Source organism: Bombus affinis, chromosome 1 (assembly GCF_024516045.1).
Source record: "Bombus affinis isolate iyBomAffi1 chromosome 1, iyBomAffi1.2, whole genome shotgun sequence".
Lineage (NCBI taxonomy): Eukaryota > Metazoa > Arthropoda > Insecta > Hymenoptera > Apidae > Bombus > Bombus affinis.
The window spans coordinates 988,961-1,010,923 of NC_066344.1; the positions used below are offsets into that span (position 1 = coordinate 988,961).

General features: G+C 35.9%; 1 protein-coding gene across 4 annotated transcripts in view; it reads left to right on the forward strand.

Moving 5' to 3' along the window:
* Window positions 1-21,963, forward strand: part of LOC126919511 (GTP-binding protein RAD) — a 76,609-nt gene that overhangs the window by 32,208 nt on the left and 22,438 nt on the right. For all 4 annotated transcript variants that reach the window (XM_050728850.1, XM_050728856.1, XM_050728871.1 and 1 more), the window contains exon 4: window positions 17,486-17,701. In XM_050728850.1, the coding sequence (XP_050584807.1) occupies window positions 17,486-17,701 (216 nt within the window). The remainder of the gene's footprint in view (window positions 1-17,485; window positions 17,702-21,963) is intronic.

Consider the following 21,963-nt stretch of genomic DNA (forward strand, 5'->3'; position numbering starts at 1 on the left):
CGATGAATTAGAATTTCCGCGGTGTATGGATTAATCAGTTTGCGCGTAAATTTAGAGGATCGACGTACGAGGCTGTGCAAGCTTCAAATCGACGAACGTTGCTTGTAGATTGAATCGATCGTTAGAAATTATACGCGCACGATCGTTACTTACATATTTGACCGCAAGTAAAATATTTGGTAATTCGTAAAATATGTTCTATATTCTTCTTCTTTATCTTTAAATAGCAGAAACGCTATACGCGTTGACCGAATTCCGTTCTGGACGGAAATAATGACGGAAATAACTAACGCAGAAGAAAAAACGTTGAATTTTCAACAAATATAGAAATAAACTTTGTATCATATGGCGAAACGCACACAAAGGATGGTTTTTAGAGTATGATCTTTTTTACTATTTTGTAATGTGTTTCCATTTTGCGTTTATCCTGTTTTATTCTCTATTCTTTTTTCTATACTCTTACCAAAATTGAATTTAGCCGTGTAAATTAAAAAGAAAAATTGTTAAATAGATACAATTTAAAAAGTGACTTCTATTATCAAATCGATGCAGTTTGATTGAAATTCTATTTTCAATCGTAAAAACCGGAAAAGCATACGGATTAACGAAAAAATCAAAGTGTCGTATTAACTAGGAAAATTGCTCATCGCTTTCTCCTCGCTTCAGTCTTCGAAGGAAATACTTGCAGTATACGTGCGTTTGATAAAAATTGTTTGTTTTCTCCCGTATTTATTTTTCGCTACTTATCTTCGAAATTGACGTATAACGCGTTTGATAACGGAAAGAAAAATTCCGTATCTATTTTCGTCTGGTGTCTTAAGACAATTAGTCCTGGCGTTGGTCATGGTCGACGACCTTCTAAGGTTTCTTCTGCTAATTGCTTTCTTCTGCTTTTTTATCGCGATTCTACTCCGATATGAGACGTCGAAATGACAAAATACGATTTTAGAAAAAATATTTGAAATTTTGAGGATACACGGAGAAGTACTAGGAGATCCGCTAGTCTTTGATATAGAAATTAGGAATCAATTAGTCGGTCTATTAGTACAGCGATGTACGCTTATGATAGGCTGTTAGTACGATCTTAGGTAGTAGTGACACACGACACAGTAATAAGTACAATGGTATCAAGTAAATAAAATAAGATTTCAAAAATACGAATATGGCGAGTTAACTGGGCTTCGACAGGTTAAATTAACAGGCTAGTTAACAGGCTAAGGCGTCAATTGCACAATGTGTTTCTATTTCGATGACTTATATTCTCAATAACAGGATATTTTTTCGATATTTCCAATACCCAGCAGACAAGCTCTTATACGCTGCGATATCAAAAATATGAATTAATCAAATTGTACAGCTCGTCGGCATAGTGAAATCACTTCGATATCGCATCCCTGATTTATACCAGGTCTTGCATTGTACTCTGTAAATATCAGCGTGGTCAAAACGAAGCTACCGTGACGACAGTAAACGGCGTAAAGCACCGCGCTCGACCTTTCACGCGAAGCGTTTGAAAGTTGGTGTTCACGACCGAAGATAAATTTATAGCTAGCGCGTAGCCGGTCGATTCTATCCGTCTCTTTATGTACGAAATGCCGATTCGCGAGGATCGATATTTCATTAGCCGGGTGCGTTGACGAGAGCGAAGCCAAGCAAACTGAATCGATCAAAGGTTTCGCGTTAACCGGCTTAAATAAACGTTGAAATTTTAAACAGTAACGCAGTCGATTATGATAAATAATTTAGGGCCTTTAACACGTAATTTAAGGCTTTTACCGTCGTCGCGCATCAGAGTACTCTTAACGTAGGTACCCTGTTTCGGACTTCTAAAAAGCAATTAAGAAACAAGCTTTTCAGTGGAAAGAGAAAACTCGCGCACCGATGCTAGTTGTAAAGAGAACAAAGTATTCCATTTATTCAGATGGATGGCATAAAAAAAAGCCTAAAAGCGATTAACCAATGTTTAGTAGCACTTATATCTTTCTCTATGAGGCGTTATGGCACTATCTTCTAGCAATATCAATAACCATTTAGAGAGGGAAATTGCACGCACAAAGTGTTAGACTACAGTATATATCATTGATATGTAGAACATTCCTCAATAAAAAATCGAAACTCTTCAATTTTGCCGCTTACAGTGTTTTCTACGAGCGCTCTTCAATTCTTTCTCTGATTTATAGCTCCTTTTTTTAATCATTTTGATCCGCGTTTTATCCAAAAGAATTCCGAAGAGCGTGAACAGAGAATCGATTCGCTTCTGATTCATTTTTAATTCGGTGATTTTAATCGACGTTTCAGGAAAACAACAGCCAAATTACAGCTTCGCTGATTCCGGGATGTGTTTGTATTTCAATCAAGTTATATCGAGGTACTTGGTCAATAATTTTATTATGTATATCGCGTGATGTAGAAAACTTTGCTTGCAAACTTCGACTCGCAGAATGAAATTCCGTTGGCCAATATTCAGCTATTCGATATTAATCGCGTTAACTACACGAGCGCTGCTCTTTGCTATCATTCGTGTCGTCTATGCGTTTAATTCTATAGGTACGTGGCACTGGATAAATTTATATCGTTATATAATATATATGCGTGACTGGGTGTGCTTATACAAGTACATGCGCTACAAGACTGTGTGGTTATAACAAGCACAAGTGCCATCTCTACCCAAAGCAGGATGTCGTTTGACAAAGTGCTTCTCGCGTACTTCAAATACTGCTGTATTTTCCAAGTGTATTAATTTTAATCCTTCCATTTGTATCGATAAAATATCTCACAATACGTTTATCGTTCGTACGATGCTTCGCGCGAAATATTTGTTTTATTAAAAGCGATTGTTATGTCTTTTCTAAAGATTCTAGATCAGATTAGGTCAAATTAGCGATGCTTGTATGCAAATTTTTCTTTCTCCATCTGTTTTATTATTGTGTTTTTTGTATTTATGTATATTTAACTTTTACACGACACGACTAATTTAGATTCAATTGCAACGCCTTGACAAATACAATACACACATTTTCCTATTTTTCTCGTCATTGCACTTTTCGCTAACCATCCGTGATACTCTTATAGTGTAAGGACAATTGTTTTCTTTTTGCCAATTAACACACACATTTATATCTCGTTCAAAGCATCGCGTAAGCATTTTACTCGCGATGGTGTTAAGCTGCGCGCTAAAAATTATTTTTACCATTACACGTTTAAGGATATACAGTAAAGTGTTTTATCGATTAAAAGATAACACGTTTCGACACTTTAGGAAAAATAAATGTACAAATACAACGATATCTATGGACAAATTGAATGCTACGAGTTGTTCCATTAATCGTTGTGTCAGAGTCTCGAACAATTGAAAAAAATCCATTTTATATATAATATATTTTAATAGCGATAAAATTATAATAAATAAAATAATAATAAAATTATGTAAAATCATTTTGTCCAACGTTTTATCAGAAAATAATGAAAACGCAGATCGAGTATCGTTCGGCGACCACAACTGGTTTTCGTTCAGAAAATACAAATCGTGAAAAAGGAAGAGAACGTCGATTGCATTGCTCGAATGATAGACTTGTTATGAAAAGTGGTTACAGAAATATTACCACAACATTAGAATATATATGACTGAAAGTAACGATATCGCTTGTCATCGTGAGATATGCTACGCTTTATCATAGTCTGGCAGAGGGTATTAAATTTGTGACATAAACAAAAACTTTCTTTATTTCATTGCGTATCTTCGAGCGGTTTATAATTCGAACATCGTGACAAGCGCATAAAGAGAAAATAGAGCGTGAAAATTGTACCGTTATGAGATCACTCTGTGACACATTTGTATCTCGCCAGAGCTGTCAACCTCACTTATAGATTTCCACTTTGTTATGATACAAAAACCAGGCAAAATTCTAATTTTTTGATCCATTGTTTGTCATCTTTTCTATGAAATAAATTTAACCTTCTAAATTAACTTTATTTTCTCCTACTATTGTTTATTGTCTCCCGATCATCTTTTTAATAAAGGACAGTTTTATTTCTCTCAAGGATGGCGACACAGATTTCTCAAATTTTTTCAGTTCATTTTCACGAGAATTATAGCGTTTGTAAGGTCAGATTTTATCCAATAAGACTGTTGCTCGGCTTTAAGGCATTTATCGCGGACCATTCGTTGCCGTAGAAAGCTTTCAAGGATAAAGAAAGCTATGAAGCTTGGTGAGAAAAGAAAAGCTAGGATAGCCATGTCATGGAAAAGGAGTCGACGATTAAACAAAAAGTGCCAGCATTTATCCAGAACAGTTCGCAACGATTTGCCCTTTACGTTGCCAATTACCCACGTATTTTGAAAAGGACGAGTTTAAAAGCCAGATTGCACCGACATAGATATCGTAATTTTAATTATAATGTAAATCGCGCGGCGATAGTACGTTGTCACGATAAACGAAACCGATTTAGCAATTATTTTAATTAACGATTGCATCGATACATAAAGAAATTACAGCGAAAAACATCACCAGGCTGTTATTGTTATTAATTCGTAACACGGAAAAGCGTATTTCAAATCATTCTAATTTCTTTAAAAATTTCTAAAAAAAGAATGGTTTAAATTTTTCAGTGACAAAAATTATAAAGGGACCGGTAGTTCGAAGATAATTCGGAAGAAAGAAAATATAAATTACCTGAAAGATAATTTACCAATTTTTTGATTAAATAGTTACAAATATTTATCGGTTATCGCGAGAAGATCGAACGCTGCTATCAGGAGCAATTTGGCTACGCTTCGAATCGGAATGAAAGGCGAATAAAAAAAATACCGATCGATATCGAGTGTTCTGGCCGGCACAAAGAGCGGAAAATAGCTGGGCTACCCTTTTACTTGAAAACGCGGTTTCTCTATGCCGTACGCCCCGCTTACAAATCCGTATTTACTCTCAAATTCAACAACGAGATTCTATTTGACTCTGTTTGCAGATGCTTTCTATGTTTGCAGTCACTGCGTGAAATATCTCGTTCCACCGACGTGCCAACGCCTTATTATTAATTTACGTATCTCGTCTATCCACTCCTTGCTTCGCTTTCTCACCGTGGCATCAACCATTTAACGGGTTGCCGACCTAGCAAAGCTATGTTTTATGGCGACTACACGCTCGTTTCGCTCGTGTGAAAGAGGAGCACTTAAAAGATCAGATGCAATTAAAAACTCGGAACGGATCTGCAAACTGATCAATTTCGAACGAAAAAAATTCAGGAGTTACCTCAATGAAAGTGACGTATAGTAAGAATCAAAAATATGTATATACCATACAAAAATGAAGCGAGTATAATATTTACTTGCTTACAGTTTTCCCTATTTTAATCGATGATACAAGGCCCCTGCATATTTTACATCTTTTCGAGCAGTTTTTAATTTATGCAACATATATGTAACAGTCTTTGAATAAATTTTTTATCTTCACGCAGTATACTCGCTTTTGACTCTCACTGTAGTATCGTGGCTGAGTATATAGCGAGTGACACTACTTAGTTTTAACGAGCACGAAGGAGTAAATAAATTTGGAGAAGACTTCTATAACATAGATCGCAGCAAAACTAAGTTACGCTTTAAATTACCTTGGAATAAAAATAAGGCCACATCGATATAAGACTACTTATTCGATTTGGTTCGCTGTAAAGTTACAATCACTGACTTTATAGTCACTGGTTTTTCAGACTGGTCTCTAAGAATTAAGCAAACAAATCCAGGGACTGGTTCGATGAAGTTAGCATACCATCGTAGCTGATCACGCAACCGATTCTATCTGGACTTACCGAGGATAAAGAAGCAAATAAATTTGCATTTGGATTTAAAATTACATTTATGTCGAATTCGATTTTCAAATTTCCTGCTTGACTATATAGCGACTGATCCTACTTAGCTTTTAAACGACGACGAAGGTATAAATAAATTTGGATTTTGGATCAAATATTCCCTTTTCTTGTTCGTTTCGAGGTCAATTTTCTAATTTCATCAGTCACGAATCAAATTTGACGTTTGTAATTTCCAGTAAATTGGAAAGTCATCAAGGGTCGAGCTTATCAATCCTCTGACAATTTTCCGTTTAAAGCGTTCTCTGTTGACGTATTTCGTATTTCGATCATGCGTCACGTTTTAGAGGAAAGTGAAGGAGAAATTAAAAAAGGCTACCCGCAGTCATATGCACAGCGTAAAAAGAAGAAAACGTTTGAAAATAAAAAATCATGGAGTAGTCCTCTCGTAAAAGATTAATCCTTTTCCGGGCAAAGCTTTCAGGAGAGCTTGCCGCGCGTTCCGATTGCGAGGAACCATTTTCAAACGCATTGTACGCACACGTAGCGCGCTTAAAGCAATTTGGCAGGCTTCGCGAATCGTTCGAACGTTTAAACATTTATTAATAGACGCTGCCTCACCTATTCGATCGCCAAATCCGTACACCTGTACTTTGTTTATGGAACCATCAGAGTTTCTTCGTTGCGCGCTTCGAATCGTTCACTTAGCGCTAGGAAATTTCGTTTCCTAATTTGCTTTCCTAGAATCTTGCCAGCGTATAAGTTGCCTTTGATAACGTTTATCAAAGCGGATCTTACCTTAAAGCAATTTCTCTCTATCTTTTTGTCGTTTATTCGGACTCTGTGTTGACACGGAGATGGTGAAACGCTTATATGAGATAGAATTTCTTCGTGGCTACGATAATGGTACAGATCAAGACATAGGAAGCGATCAGCGATAAGTATTCGATTGTGTGACGAGTCAAACGCGAAAATCCGAGTGTGGAAAAATGGGTAACAATTCAATTAAATTCTATCAAGCAGTCGCATACGTAGTGTACAAATTTCCAAATGTTTAAATGTTTCAAATTTTTAAATATTTCGACACTCAAATGTTTCCAATATTTCAAATATCGAAACGTTCAGATATGCCCAAAAAGAGAAGCTGCTATAGAAGCTTCCGTCACAATGTTAGTTACAGCGGCAGGGCAGAGACAAAGTTGAAGAATGTAACAAGGGAGAGGCAATGCTCTCTGCGGTAACAGCATTGGCTTTTAAATCTTTCTTGTCTGAAAGAAACTTTCCTACGCTGAACAACTTCCTCGGATAACTAGAAAAACAGTTTCGGAAGAACCACTGAAGCAATTAGGCCTCTGGCTTCTATCCCATGGTCCATCAAGTTCTTAATCCTTCAAGCTTATAAACCACACAAATTGTGTAATATCCAGTGGCTCGTCGTAATTCGAATTTTCACGCTGCATCACCTCCAAGTTAACCTCCTGAAATATATTGAAATTCAGATCTCGTTTCAGATGAAAGTCGATTCTTCTTACGAATTACGCTCGATGTCAGAAACACGCGATGCTAGCACAGAATTCTTCACGAAGATAATGTTATCTATTCAGATGGCTGTATCGAGACACCTGTTACGTTTTGTAAGAACTTTGTTCGGATTTATCTCGATACGATTACAAATCCGTGCGTTTTATCGCTTAAATATTATACTCGCGCGTTCTTACATCTTCATTTACGTTATCTCACACGATGTACCGAAGAGATTTACAAATTCAGATTACCAGCTGCTACATTTGCTTTAATAGGAATGAAATTTCTGCTCGAGGTACGCACGTTGTTAATCTCAAGGATCTATCGAGAATCGACCGACCTAGTGGTTTGGTGGCTAAATTTTAGCAATTAAACCGTACTAATTAGCAACGGCGTAGTTGGTACGAATTGCGTTCCATTTTAATACAGCGGTACGTTCTGCTGTATCTGTACCGTGTTTCCGGGATATGGTGGGAACTGCGACACAAAGCTACGTATCGCGCGGAGGCGGAATAATTTTCCAGACTTTGCAAATACAGACTATCTCCTGTTTACTTTATTTTTTACGTTCTAGCAACATTTTAATTATAGAAACGTATGTTTTGGTAGGAGTTTATTTTTAGTAAAGTTTATTTTGCCAAAGTTTATTTAAACCTGTTTTAATTGAAATTTATGATAATGTTTGAAATCTATATATTTTTATGTCGGTAAAAAATTATGATTTATATTGTAGATATATATATGTATGTATATACGTCGTATAATATGTTTCCTCGAACCTTTGAACCTTCTTTTAACGATTTTCTTACCCGTAAGTTTATCACAGTGTTATTATAAATTTACTTGTGTTTTGTCGCTTTTATGCTTCTGAATTTTCATTATAAATTACTCAACCCAACTTTTTGATTACAAACTCCTCTGCATTTATGCCAAACATCTATTTATCGCACGTTTTGTGCATTTTGCTGGATCATCAGAAATTACACGTTCTTTCGTCTTTTATAAACAATAAGGAAACAAAGAAATAACAGAGAAATTATTTTGCATTGATTTCAAGTCAAATACTGTTCGAAGATCGATGGTTCCCTTGTCTGAAAGAACACGCCGTTTCTTAATTTACGTTTTGAGTCTGAAATTATTATACTTTCTTGCATCTGTATTTCCATACAATCCATCGCAATCCTGATCAGGTCTATCTAATAATCAGCATCTTTTGTCTTCTAACCGGCTTCTCTCGCATTTTCAACCCTTCTAATCTTCGTCTAAATTAAATCTGATCTGCAAGTCTCATCGACTTTCGGATAAAAATTAGGGCAGAAAGCCGGATTTCTCTGTCTTGTTGTCTTCGTCAGGTCGATTCATCGCGCTTCGTCGATTCTATGGTCGCAAGTAGCGCACATCCGTTTGAGTTTCGCGCGAACAGGACAAAGCCGACGACGGATATCGGCGTTTTCAGCCGCTAAACAGAACGCCTGTTGTTCGAAATGTGTCGCGAACACCCATTCCAACAGAGACATATCGACTTTATCGCGGTTCCATTAATGCAATGCGGCCTTCTGCGATGATACCAAACGAGTTAGCGGACGAACGTGTTAATTTTGCATGCGGATGGACTCGAATGGGGTAATGTAGAGCGTTGAATTTACGGTAGGCGTTCTCCGGGGACCGATTACGAGAATGGAAGATTAGAACGAAATCGACTGCAACGAATTTCTTGGTTAGAAGTTGAACTAGAAAAATATTCTTCTTTTTTAAGTTATGAAATTTTGATCGAGCGAGTAAACGTTTGGAGAGAAATTTTGCGTATTTGAGTTCCACATGTTTATTATAGTGTGAGAATATCAATTTTTAAATATACGTATCATTGCGATTGTACCAAGCTCTGTTCAGGTAGCGGTAGATCACCTGATTCTATTTTTATTATTAAGAAAGAAAAAAAAAAGGAAATTCATGGAGCGAAGATCACTGTCTTGGGAATCGGAAAATTCACTGAATTCGATTCGTAGGAGCGAAATGTCAAATACATTTTCTTTGCGAATGTTCGACAAATATTCTGTTCCAAAGGCGAATAAAAGGCATAGAATTGCAGTGTTTCGTAAGGAAGATTGGTACGTGTATTGTTATGTATAACATCGATTGGAAGGCTTGAAACGCTTTTATTTTACAAAAAGAATCGATAAAATGTTGTTGATTCTTCTTCTTTTTATTCGAAAGTAGAGAGAGATTTTACGTAACTTTGTTTGGAAGGAAAATTGAACTTAAAGTTGACTATTGCTTTTCGTCTCGTTTGAAATTCAATTCACGACGAAGGATCTGACTTTTTCTTGCTTTAAACATCAGCGAATTTTTGATAGTTGGCGTTCTATGCGTAAATTATGAAACGAGTAAACTTTAAAGTATCGTAGTAACTTCGGCCAGTGAACCGATTTATTCTCTTATCGTTTATTTTCGACAATGAAATTTACTCATGCCGTTTGGTGTTATAAAATTCTTAAAGTTCGTTATAAGTTTTCGTTTCTTGCTTAGATATAAATTTTTGAAAAATTAAAACATATAACTGCTTATAGATATAGCGAAATAAAATCGATCTTCTGATTCGCTCGATATAGCATTGTTTATAAATTTGTTTAATTATTACTTAACATTTACGTGTCTTTATTGATTATCTATTTGAATAACATTTCAAAAAATTACGACACAAAAATCTTATTACCCAGAAAACTATTATAACTGAACTATATGAACATAAAAATAAATGTATATTTCGATGAAAACATGCTAGATAGAGATTTATTTTATCCGCTAAATATTATAACGAGTATTTCGCTTCCGAATGTTCTCTGTATTTTTGATATTTCTATATATTTTATACGTATTTACTATTCTAAAATTACCATGGAAACAGAAACATCCGCAGTCCACTTATTACAGGCAAACTTCTAACATGTACATGTCATCCACGCGAAACTTTCTCCAGTCACAAACTCTGCCAACTCTAAGTCAAATAAAATTATACAGAAACGTAAGTAATCCACAACGAAAACTCGAATTTGCACGATCAAAAGTCGAATAAATCAAAGATTTCTGCAAGCTCTCCCCCTCTCTCTCCTTCTATACGTTCCTAAATTTCCAACAACGGTATTCTACGATCTCCGTCTGTGATTACGCCCTACGTTGAGTAAATCTAGCAAGAGAGCGCGATACGAAGCGCGACGTAAACGCATTAGCAAGAGTTAACATCGTCGATCGACGCGTTTACCCTCGAGCTTTCCGACTGCGTTTATTTCCGCCACGGATTTCGTAGCCGTCTCGATTTGTCGGCGGATTACACCTGATGTCGATGGCATCGCTTTAGAGAATCCATTAACGCTTTACTGGCTGCCATTCAGAAGGTTGATTCCTTCGCAAACGTTCGACAAGGCACGGCGGGATCTTTGTGATCGAGACTCGGGGAAACGCGGCTGGTATTAAAGCTTGTCTAAGGGAGGCTCGTGCTCCAGCTTTAAGTGGAGCGCAAGACGAGCTTGTTAGCCGGCCATCAACTCGTACCTCGGCTTAATTTAAGTTGAAATTTAAGACCGAGACGGCGAAACGCGTCTAAACTGTTCCGATCGATGCATCGGCGCCTGTTCTGACAACGGTGAAAGGATTAGATTTTTTTTTTTTTGAAGTACGGATAGCCGAGGATTCGTTTGAAAATTTGTACAGTGGATAAGGAGGGTAAAAGGAATTTTGAGTGTAATTTGAGGGAAAATACGAATTTTTGACGCACGTGTGACGTACGAAATATAATTTTAAGGTTACTTTTATAGCGGATCAAATTTGTCTCGTATAATAGATGATGAGGGATATAGAAGATATTACGTAAGATAGGCAACTTTATGCATTGATTGACGGAGAATAAAAATCTTCGGTATCTATGATATCCAAAATGTAATTCTCATTGTTGGTTCTTGCTGTGCGTGTATAATTTTGAAAAAAAGTATGGATATTTAAGCATACATCGGTGCAAAATAAAATATTTCGGTGTATAAAATGTAATGTATAAAATGCAATCTCGACGTTGATTTTATTTGAAATTTACGCGGTAAATGACAAGGAATAAAGAATATAAGAATTTCAAATGCATACTGATCGAAAATAACAATGTTTCATATTTACAGTGTATGCTATGCATATATAATAATTTTAAACTATTTGTAAAATATGTACGAAGGGCTGCTGATGCTTCAAATTTGTAATTTAAATAACGTATACGTTTCTCAATTACGATTGATCGTACTGATAAACCCAAGAGGATGCTAGACGTCAGGTTGAAGCCGTTGTGTAACTGCTTCCCCTCGACTCGGTTCGAGCAGTCCGCATGCAAAATTCAGAAAACTACCTAAGAAAGTACTCGTCGACCTTTTGCGTGCCTCCCATTTACATTCGTAGCTCTCTGAAAAGATCTTGGAAAGAAGAACCCGTGAACACAACGATCTTATTATAATCACTCGAGGAAAAAAAAAACAAAAACAACAGAATCGATCCGAAGCTTTGTAATTTTTGAACTTTAATCACTTGAATTTGAAATATAGCAATTTCTAAATTTAATTTAACGATTCATAAAATACAAAAGATAGGTATTCTAATCAATCGCCAAGCAAACGCAATTGTATTTGTCTAAAAATTCAAATACAAAATTCTGTCGTAAATGTATTTAATTTTTAAATAGGAAATATACAGGATGACGAACGTAAAACGGACCATCTGAATTCGGCTGTTATTGTTGATAGAAAAAAATGTGTCGGAGCGAGTTTGCGTAGTATCGAGGGGCACATCATTTTATGCAAATAGTTCTTTGGTAGGTGGACTCGTAGAGGTCAGAGGAAGGTCGACTTCGTTTCTTTAAATATGAACGATATGTTTTTTTTACCTACGACCTAGTAGAGCGTCTTAAAACGCGTACAATGATCTATGGTTCAAGGTCATTCAAAATCACCGAAGGTCAACTGCAAGGGAAAATAATTTACTTTATGTGAGCGATCGAGTACTTATGTAATGGCGATTTATTAATGTACCAGTATACTGCTACTTTGAATGTTCAAAGTGGAGACCTTGAGCATCGATGCATGCTCTAAAGCGTTGCGAGGGGGATATCACGGCATGTCGAATTTCGTTCGTATTAATGGAGAATTTTTACTTGGGGGGAAAATTAAAGCAGCAAGCGTACAATGAAATATCGACAACCATAGAATAAATGAAAGAGCGTGTAACGCGAGCTTGCTCTGCCATTAATTCGAATGAAGTTCGACATGCTGTTATATCCCTCTCTCGATGCATGCATCGATGCTTAAGGTCACCACTTTGAACATTTAAAGTAGCAGCGTACTTGCGCATTTATAAATCGCCATTACATAAGATAAAGTATTCGATTGCTCGTATAAAGTACGTTGCTTCCCCTTGCAGTTGACCTTTGCTGACTTTGAATCACCTTAAACCATAAATCATTGTACGAGTCCTAAAACGCTCTACTAAATGGTACGTAAAAGAACGTATCTTTCCATTTAAGAAACAGAAGTTAACCTTCGTACGATCTCTCCGAATTTGCATCAGATTTTGTGGCCGTCGACATCGTGCGAGCTTGGTCTGACACATCTTTTTTATCACCAATATTACGTATAGGAAATTTACAAATCGAACGCTGTTGCAACTATTCGTATACGACTGCCTAGAAAAGTATAATTTAGGACTTCCGCTTTTTATATCTATGTTGACACGTTATTGTATGCAGTAGATTTATTTAATAAACTTTTACGTTCACACGTGACAAGTCTGTTTCAGGGTGTTCTATGCGCTACGCGCAAGCCGCGTTCCCAATAAGCCATTATCGCGAGCAAACTCGTTGATGCACGCATACGTATAGCACGATGTGAATTCAGCTTAACTAGGCTGCGACTATCACATTGCAATTGATATTGCCATTTTCCCGTAAGGAACATATACGTACGTATATATAATGGAGGTCGGATATAGTATCCCAGAATTCTCCTGTATAATTAACATCGTTGGGGTCTGATAATTAAAAAAAGTTCGAAATAATTCGTGATAGCAATTCTTATACAAAACGTTTGGCAACTTCGTTTTTCGAAATATCCAAAGTTCGTAGTTTTAAGACCATTGAATTTTAGAATATTCAAATATTCAGGCATTCGATCCTTCGAATTTTTCAGTTAAACAAGTTTTTATTCTTCGTATATTTAATTAAGCTTTTATAACGCTTACAACTTTTAGTTTCTACGCTTAAAAGCTGTTTCACGCGATACAGATATGTCTTGTAATAGTTGTCTGGTAAGAGCTAAACTACCTATTTTTGAATGCGGTTGTTGTTGATCGTTTGAAACCAGTATCGGATTGTTTGGTATGTACGTTAGAATTCAGTTTCGTGGCACGAATAATACCTACATCGTGTAAGTACATTATCGCTTTTCCATTACTTTTTTCTGCATAATTATATCATCAAATTGTAGCGCGTTAATTATTTTTTCAACAATTTAATAACATAGAATTTTAGAAATTCAATGATTATTTCTCCACGTTAAAGAAATCATGATAAAAACTTTTACGAATATAATACGCAATTTTGATCTACTTTTTGTTAATTAAATTGTTATGTAGCAATAATAATGTAGTAACAATTTTTGTAAATAAAATTTATGTTAAATGTAAAAGCGACAAATAAATAAATAGGCAAACGAACAAATCAACAAAGGTTAAAATAAATTTTTTAATAAATTAAACATTTTTTATTATTTGACTGACATGACCAGACTAATTTAAGAGAGACGACGTTTCACATTCAGCTAAAATCATATGTCAGATGACTTTTACGTCTGCCGTGGTCCAATCTCGTTAATTTCCCCGCCAATCTCAGACGCGTGAAACCGATTCAACGGCGTTGCAATATTATTAGCGAAATAGCTGACTACGCATATCGATCGACCGTTTCTGCGCTGAAATCCCGTAACTGCGCATTTCGCAGGACCACACGTGGATATCGACTTTTACTTCGTAACGCTTCTCTGGCGACGACAGTCTGTATTCAATTACGACCAAGCAATTCCACCATCGTTAAACGTTTGATGGCCCCATTTATAACAGGTACCGCACCAAATTCTCAAACAATTTACTAGAATTTCCAATTCAAACATTTTTCAAATCTTTCTTTAATCCTTTCTACTCTGTAATCCTGTAGTCACAAGCGATTTTTTATTCGGCCAAGGGTGACGATTAACGATTGATAACAAATCAAGAGCTGATGCATGCAATTGATATCACTGCTATTGTCGTATTTTAAATCAGAAAGAATTTTTATTTCGTCCTTTTACCTTCATCTAGTTTAACGATTAATTTTGCAAATGTAACTAGATCTATATCACAAGTAAATGGTAATCGAATACTTTTCTCAGAAGCGAGCCATTCCACGTCGTACAATAATCGCGAAGATTGTATAATAATATTAGTTTTACCAATTAATGAAATCAGATTTCAGTAAGTTGTGAATATTACGAGATTTAATTAACGTGTAATCAGAACCTCGTAAGTTCTCACAAATATTTTATCCTTATTTATGTCAATGGCAATTTTTATCGATAAAACACGCGCAAATCTTCGCCCCTTAAATGGTCAGCTAACGAATAAAAATATTTTAATTCTTCATTGATGAACCTCTTTCCATTCTATGTTTCGTATTGATTATAAGACACCTTGAATTTCCACGTATTAATCGAAAAGTGACGCCGTGCGCACAGCTTTGAATCTGACGTACCGAAGTCAACGTTACTCTTATTGGGCCAATGCTTCACGAAGCCAGTCTTCCGTTTAATTTCGCTATGTCCATTTGTCATAGACGTCCGCAATCCAATCTACGAATTGCTCGCTGACTTGCATATTGTTCCCATACATGTTTGAAGCGTATTTTTAGATACACGCTCGAACGAAACAGGAAGAGATATAGTCGAGCACGATCAGCTTCACTTGACAAGTAGGCTTAACCTCGTGTAAGCACGCTTACGTACTATCTTGTACTACTTTCCTCGAAGATTTTTTCAAGATATATGGCAATTTCTAAATTTATTCGTACGAAGTGTAATTTAAATTATTAAAGCCTTTCCCTTGTTTCTATAAAGGGTATTTATTTTAAATTTAAGATTAAAGGGAGTCTCAGGATGAATTGTTTATGGAAAAAGATTTAAAGATAGAATTTCAGAATAGTTTACCTATAGATACGTAGTAGATAGAATTTGTGAATAGTTTCGATATTTTAATTATTGGTTATTTCGATATTTAATTGCCCTTTAATTATATATTAACGGAGACAGCTAAGTTTAAATTTGATACTCGGCACATAGAGAAGGGTATGTTCAATTAATTTAATCGATTAAATAGTAGTTTGCTAGAAAAGAATTTGATATATTAACAATATGAAACAATCCATTCCAGGAGCGCGAAAAATGAAATAGTTGGTAAGTTAAAATATGGTAATAGCTATTTGTTCAGGTGTATAAGAAGAAAGAAACTAAACGACGAAAGTAAAATACATGTGGATTTTCTATAGACGAATGTAGGTCATTGATGTTAAAAGCATATATTCTCTTTCTTAAACGACTCAAGGTTGAACGATAAAAATTTGAATTTCCGTAATCGCGTATGTGCAGTTAATTCTCGTTGAAAAAGAAAAGGGACGAATAAATATAAAGAATAATAGACGCATATTTATTGTAATTTGAATAATTTGAATCGAGCGGTACGGTGATCTTCTTTCTTTTCGTAAAATATGTATCTATTTCCTTGAATTCTTTTCGCAGCATCGAATACACGCGCATGGTCGTGACCCAAAAATTCTGCGCCGGGAATCATGTATTTTTACCATTTCATTTATTTGCAAATAAACGGAAAGAATGAATTCAATTTCGTTAGACAAACCAATAACCTCATGAATATGTAATAGTATTTCAAGCACTCGCATCAGAAACATTTATTTATTTACTTATTTGCTCCGCGTTTTTCCTTTCATTACAAATCATAAAATAATACTATCAACCTTGATGATTTTCACGAGCTCGATGTTGCAATTTTATCGAACGATATTTGCCTTTTTAATCATTCACGAAAGTTTAAACGAGCGTTTAAACTTTCAAGATTCTATCGATCGTGCTTCGGAAGTCAGGAAATTTGTATAATAAATTGTACCTGATCGATACAACATCAAATTTGAGATTTTGTGTAGATAAGATTTTAACAAACGATATAATACTAACGTAACCATACGTAACTACATGTTGATTTATTTTTCGTTTTTTCAATTCATAAAACCTAATTACTTCTTGTCAATGAACGCATTTTTTAAAAAACGAAGATTCACTGATACAATATTCCGGCTCGTACCGCTCGGTCGTTTCAATCGTGGAAACAACAAAGTGGTAGTTGAATATCTGTAGGTATTCTAGTTCTATCGATTCACGGAAATGTTAATTTTCTGAATACTTTTGTCCCTTTCACGTAATTTAATCCTTGTTTTCCAAGCACAATCCCGAAGGGTGCGGTTCGATTGTTTTCGTTTCCAACGACGAGGAACGCGCTAAAATTCTGTTCTACCATACCCAATCGTACAGTTTCACGGAGAAGGTAATTTTTCCGTTTCAGATACGTTCTTTCTTTTACGATAACTTTCGATCGTACAGTTTTCCCGAAATGATCATCTTTAACGATCCATTTTTTGTAGAAATTCTGTCTAAACAATATATGACAAGTATTTCTTAATTATTATTAATTACTCGAGCTAAATTGTCAAAATTCACGCATTAATATAAGCCATCGAATTTTAGTATTCTACATAGGATAACAATTAGTGTAAATATTACAGATTTCCCGAAATTCTATTTAGTTTATATAATAAGTATTTCCGCATCGTTATTGATATTTTGAGATAAAAACAAAAGATACGCACGTTGATATAGACCGTCAGTTTGCAAAGAATATTTCGTTTCACGGCGATAAGCTGACAATTAGTTTCCTTCGCAATCTCTTTTCATGTAAAATTATAATATTTATATCTCAGCGATTATATAATTTTTACTACGACTCTTTCCAATAACATCGTTTCTTCTTTTTCATATTGCAGGAGTCATTAACAGGGGCGACTCTTTTAGAAGAAGAAGATCAAGGTCGAACTCTTTGGCACCTGCGGAACAAGATGGCGAGGAAAAACGTTCCGTGCCTGCGAAAGAGATCAGCTCGTATACAGTGGCGATACTGGGCGCAAGGGGTGTCGGCAAAACCGCCCTGATCAGCCAATTTATGACCAGCGAGTGTATAAACGCGTACGACAGACAGAAAGGTAACGTAACATCGTGTTTTTCAAGCACTTGTATCTGCTGCTCGTAAAGCAAGCGAGTCGTGTTTAACATACGAAACTGAAAATACTGGCCAACTTGACGAAAGTGAAATAAATTGCGTCAGCGAGTGTATCTACGTAACAGTGACGGTGAATCTGAGGGATAATTTGAGATTCGATGTTCGATGAAAATTTATAACATTGTCAAAATGTTAGTAATTACGGATAATAATTAAACGACTGAAAAACTTCCTTATCGCTTTTGCTTCGTTTCCTTTTTATTTCGGATGAGTTGTAAGATGGATGTTTTAAGGAAGAAAAAGAAATTTACGGTCGTACACATTCTATAAATATCGAATATTTCTACATAGGTTAGTTGTTTCTAAGAAAAAAAAGAAATATTTTTTGAAAATCCGTTTTATCGAAAGTCACGTGTCTGAAATTTTATTACGTTTTGTAATGTTATGTTCGACGATAGTTAATCTATACTAGTCCCATAGATTTCGTATTTCCGATGTGTAAAGTTCTTTGAATAATTTGTAATTCTATTCATGGAATATTCTTACATTCGAGATATTTCATATCCTGCTATACGTATAATCTAGAAATTCAGAATAACGTAATTCTGCTACCAACTTTTATCATTTTTGTTCTCAACAACTTACAGCGTACAAATGTGTTTGGAATACCAAACGAAATATCAGAATTACTATTAAGAATTATTTTAAAATTTTCCAGTGTGACATATACCTAACAAAATCCTGAATAACTTCTGGATACTTTTTTTTTTACGGACCTCGAATTGCGTCTGAAAACGAGCCAATTTTCAAACCTTCGAACAATAGGATGCTAGTTAACCGTCTTCCCAGAAACACTCCATTCTCAGACCTTCGCGTTCCTCGTTTTTCCAATTTTCTTCCATTTTCTTCGCCGCTTTCATCAATCCTTCCTCCCACTGCTAGTTACCCTCGAGTTTCACGGTCATTGATGAGCCGAGCAAGCCCTTGCTCGGTTTCTTTCCTATCTAGCTGATTTGCCACGGGGAAACACGTAGAAACAAGCACGAGAAGAATTCCAAACTGTTTTCAACTATTGCGAATTATGAGCACAAAAGATGTTAATATACAATAAGAAACAAAATTTTACTTACATACATTTTTATTGAAATTTAATGAAATCGCTAAAAGAAGAACGCTTCGATTTATTCCATCGGTTCACGATACTATTTGAAATATCATGTATCAAGATAACTAGAGAATGTATCTGATGAAAGTTATTCCAAGCCATCAAAGATAGTGGAACATTTCTCACAGCAATGTATAGTCATTGACAAAACTAAATGGACAGGTAGTAGATATTAGTGAAACTTATTTGGGCTAGTATTGGTATCTTAGGTATAAATTTAAATTTAAATATTTAAATTTTATTTATTATATATCCTTAGAGACTTCTAGAATCTCTGCTGAAGCAGAATCCTGTTAAAATCTGAGGAAAATCCTGAGTGTAGTCTTTATACTCGTTGTTGAGTGATACGATGAAAACATGATTGACACCGCGATCTATTCTGCTCGTCAGCCTTCAGGTGGTTGTGAAGTCGAGAAGTGGATAATTCGCAGACTTAATGAAAGCTTCGACTAGGAGTTTTAACTCGAGAATCGCTGTATAACGTCGCTATAGAATATTTCGGATTGCTCTAGCACCTGGGTCCCTAATCCATTTATTTTTTATTGCAAATTTTATACGTTTATTTACTCTAATACGGCTACATTGACGTATCAAATACAAACGAATTTAAATTAAGGGTTTTCAATCTTTTCCATCTCATGGCACATAAACTACTTACTAGAAAAAGATATATTATATTTGTTTCAAGACAGAGATTCACATTGGACAGCTATTGTGATTTTTAATCTGACAGTCGTCAGTGTTTCTGAATAAATGCTAAATATAAGTATTTAAGTATCGCGTCTTTTTAAAATTCTCGCGCACACTGGTTGGAAATCTCCGATGCTTTTACATTTTCAACAATAAGATCATACGCTCACGAGCGCTCTATCGTCAGAAATATTAAGCTACCAAATTGCGCAACGTCGGTTTTTCAACATCTCGGTAACGATCGTTTCACTCGTTTCCATTGGCTCTAAATCGGGCTCCGAATTGAAATCGCGAATTTTGACCTCGCTCACCCCGTTTTGAAGCAACGAACCGTGTCGGTTTCCGTTTTCCGTCCGATTGTATATAACTGTTGGCGGGCGTCGGCGACCTTTTTCCCTCGTTTCGTTCAACGTTCGCTCGGAGAAGCCACAATGGCGATGACAATGCGGCAGACGAACGTAGCTCGCTTTCAGACTGCTTCTCGGGTTATGCATAGCTTTATTTTTGGCTTTCGCGATGAAACGCCTGGTAACGAACCGGAGTTGACCACGCAATCGTGAAAGCAAATTCGCTCGTTGATACGGCTTCTAGAAAGGAAATGTCAAGAAGGATGAATGGATTTAGCGGCGGATGATAGCAGCATGCTACTTGTTATCGTACATCATTTTGCTTTTGGATGCAAGGGGTCGGGAGTAGCGAAAATGTTGGATCGTCGTCGTTCGTCTTGGTCAATTAAGGGGAGGATGACTTTGTGAATTTTCATCGTAGTACGTCAAATTTGTTGTTTTATAGGTGGCAGGATGTGTTTGTTCGACACTGTTAAAGTGGATTCTCTAGTGTTTAGTTTTCTTAGTACTCGAAGCCATTGAGTACTGTTTAACACTAAATAAATTTGAAGGGCCTCTCAGCTTCGTAGCTTTTTCTAGGAACGTGCCTTGCACAAACAGGGCAGCGGAGTACAAATAGGCCAGTTTTTCGTAATTATACAAATACCCATAGGCCCATGGCTTTGCAGCTCTCTTGTAAAGTAACGCTGCTAGCGTGCGGATCTCGACCAGCATACACGTTGTACTTATACTTAAACTTACTTAAATATATCTCTATTATACATTCATCCACGCATTTCTTCTCCGTATTCCGAGATAAAATCTCAACAGGCACGTTTGTTGATATTAAACTGAAATTGAACGACGAAGTAGTTATTTATTCGGATAAAGGTGTAGAAATATGTGATATTAAACTTGTAATGGGACGATGTTCTTCTTTCATATATTTTAGAATGCTTCGGTAATTATAACAATTAAGTTATTTTTATGGATATAAATAAAATTTTCTACCGTGGGTAAAATTTAGCGTGAGATTTGATAGACGAAACGCTGATTGATCAGCGTATGCATTTGTGTAACTTTATGAAATTAAACTATCGTAAATTACGTTTTAGTTTGTTTGAATTATATTTAAATTATAATTAATATTATATATCGAAATTAGTATCATTAGTTATTAAGAAAATTTATCGAATTTACTGAATTAATACATTCGCGATATAATACACGTATACAACGAATTAACATGTTCACTGTTATTGACAGAACGTCACGTCCACTCGATAATCCAATTACACAATGTTGCCAGCGCAGCTATTTTGTTTTTCAGTTTAAGCATTTGGACGAAAAGACTGTCTTTAGATAGATAAGCGTTATCGGTTAGAATAAATATTTTTCTGACGAAATGAAGTACGCGAATCCAGATACTGAGCAAATATTCAGGTATCGATCATTAACGATTCCACTGTTTCGCTAAGGAAGCTACGCGTATAAACAAAGGGCTCGGACAGCGCGAAAGAAATATTATTATCGTCATATGTTTCTATAAATTTAAGACTACATCGTCGAAAAGAAAACATTCAAAAGAAATAAGGCAGGTTCGATGGTCTACTTCGTTTCAGTTTCCAATACAGGCTAATGAAAATCAAAGCAAAGCTGCGACAAGGTCGCGAGAAACGACATTTGTACCGTCTTTTACGAGCAACTGCGTCTCGTCAAAGCAATCGTTCGATGTTTTTCTAAGCTCGTGCGCGGTCAACCGAAAAACGAGTCATCGACTGCGAGACCAACGTGAATCATCGACTTTATTTTGCATGAGAGTTTGCTGGCAAGTGTGTCGATGGCCCAACGCACGATGGACACTATCTTCTACTCTATTTCATTTCGCGATGCCAGCGTGCAGCTCGGCATCAAGCGTTTCCACCACGGAAATATCCGCGTGTCGCAATCTCCGCGTAATCACAAGCGGCGTCGAAAATAGAAATTACGAATTTTTCGGGCGATCCCCGCGTATCAATTTCGTCAACTACGACCGTTCCGACGAAATATGAATTTCGTCTTGTT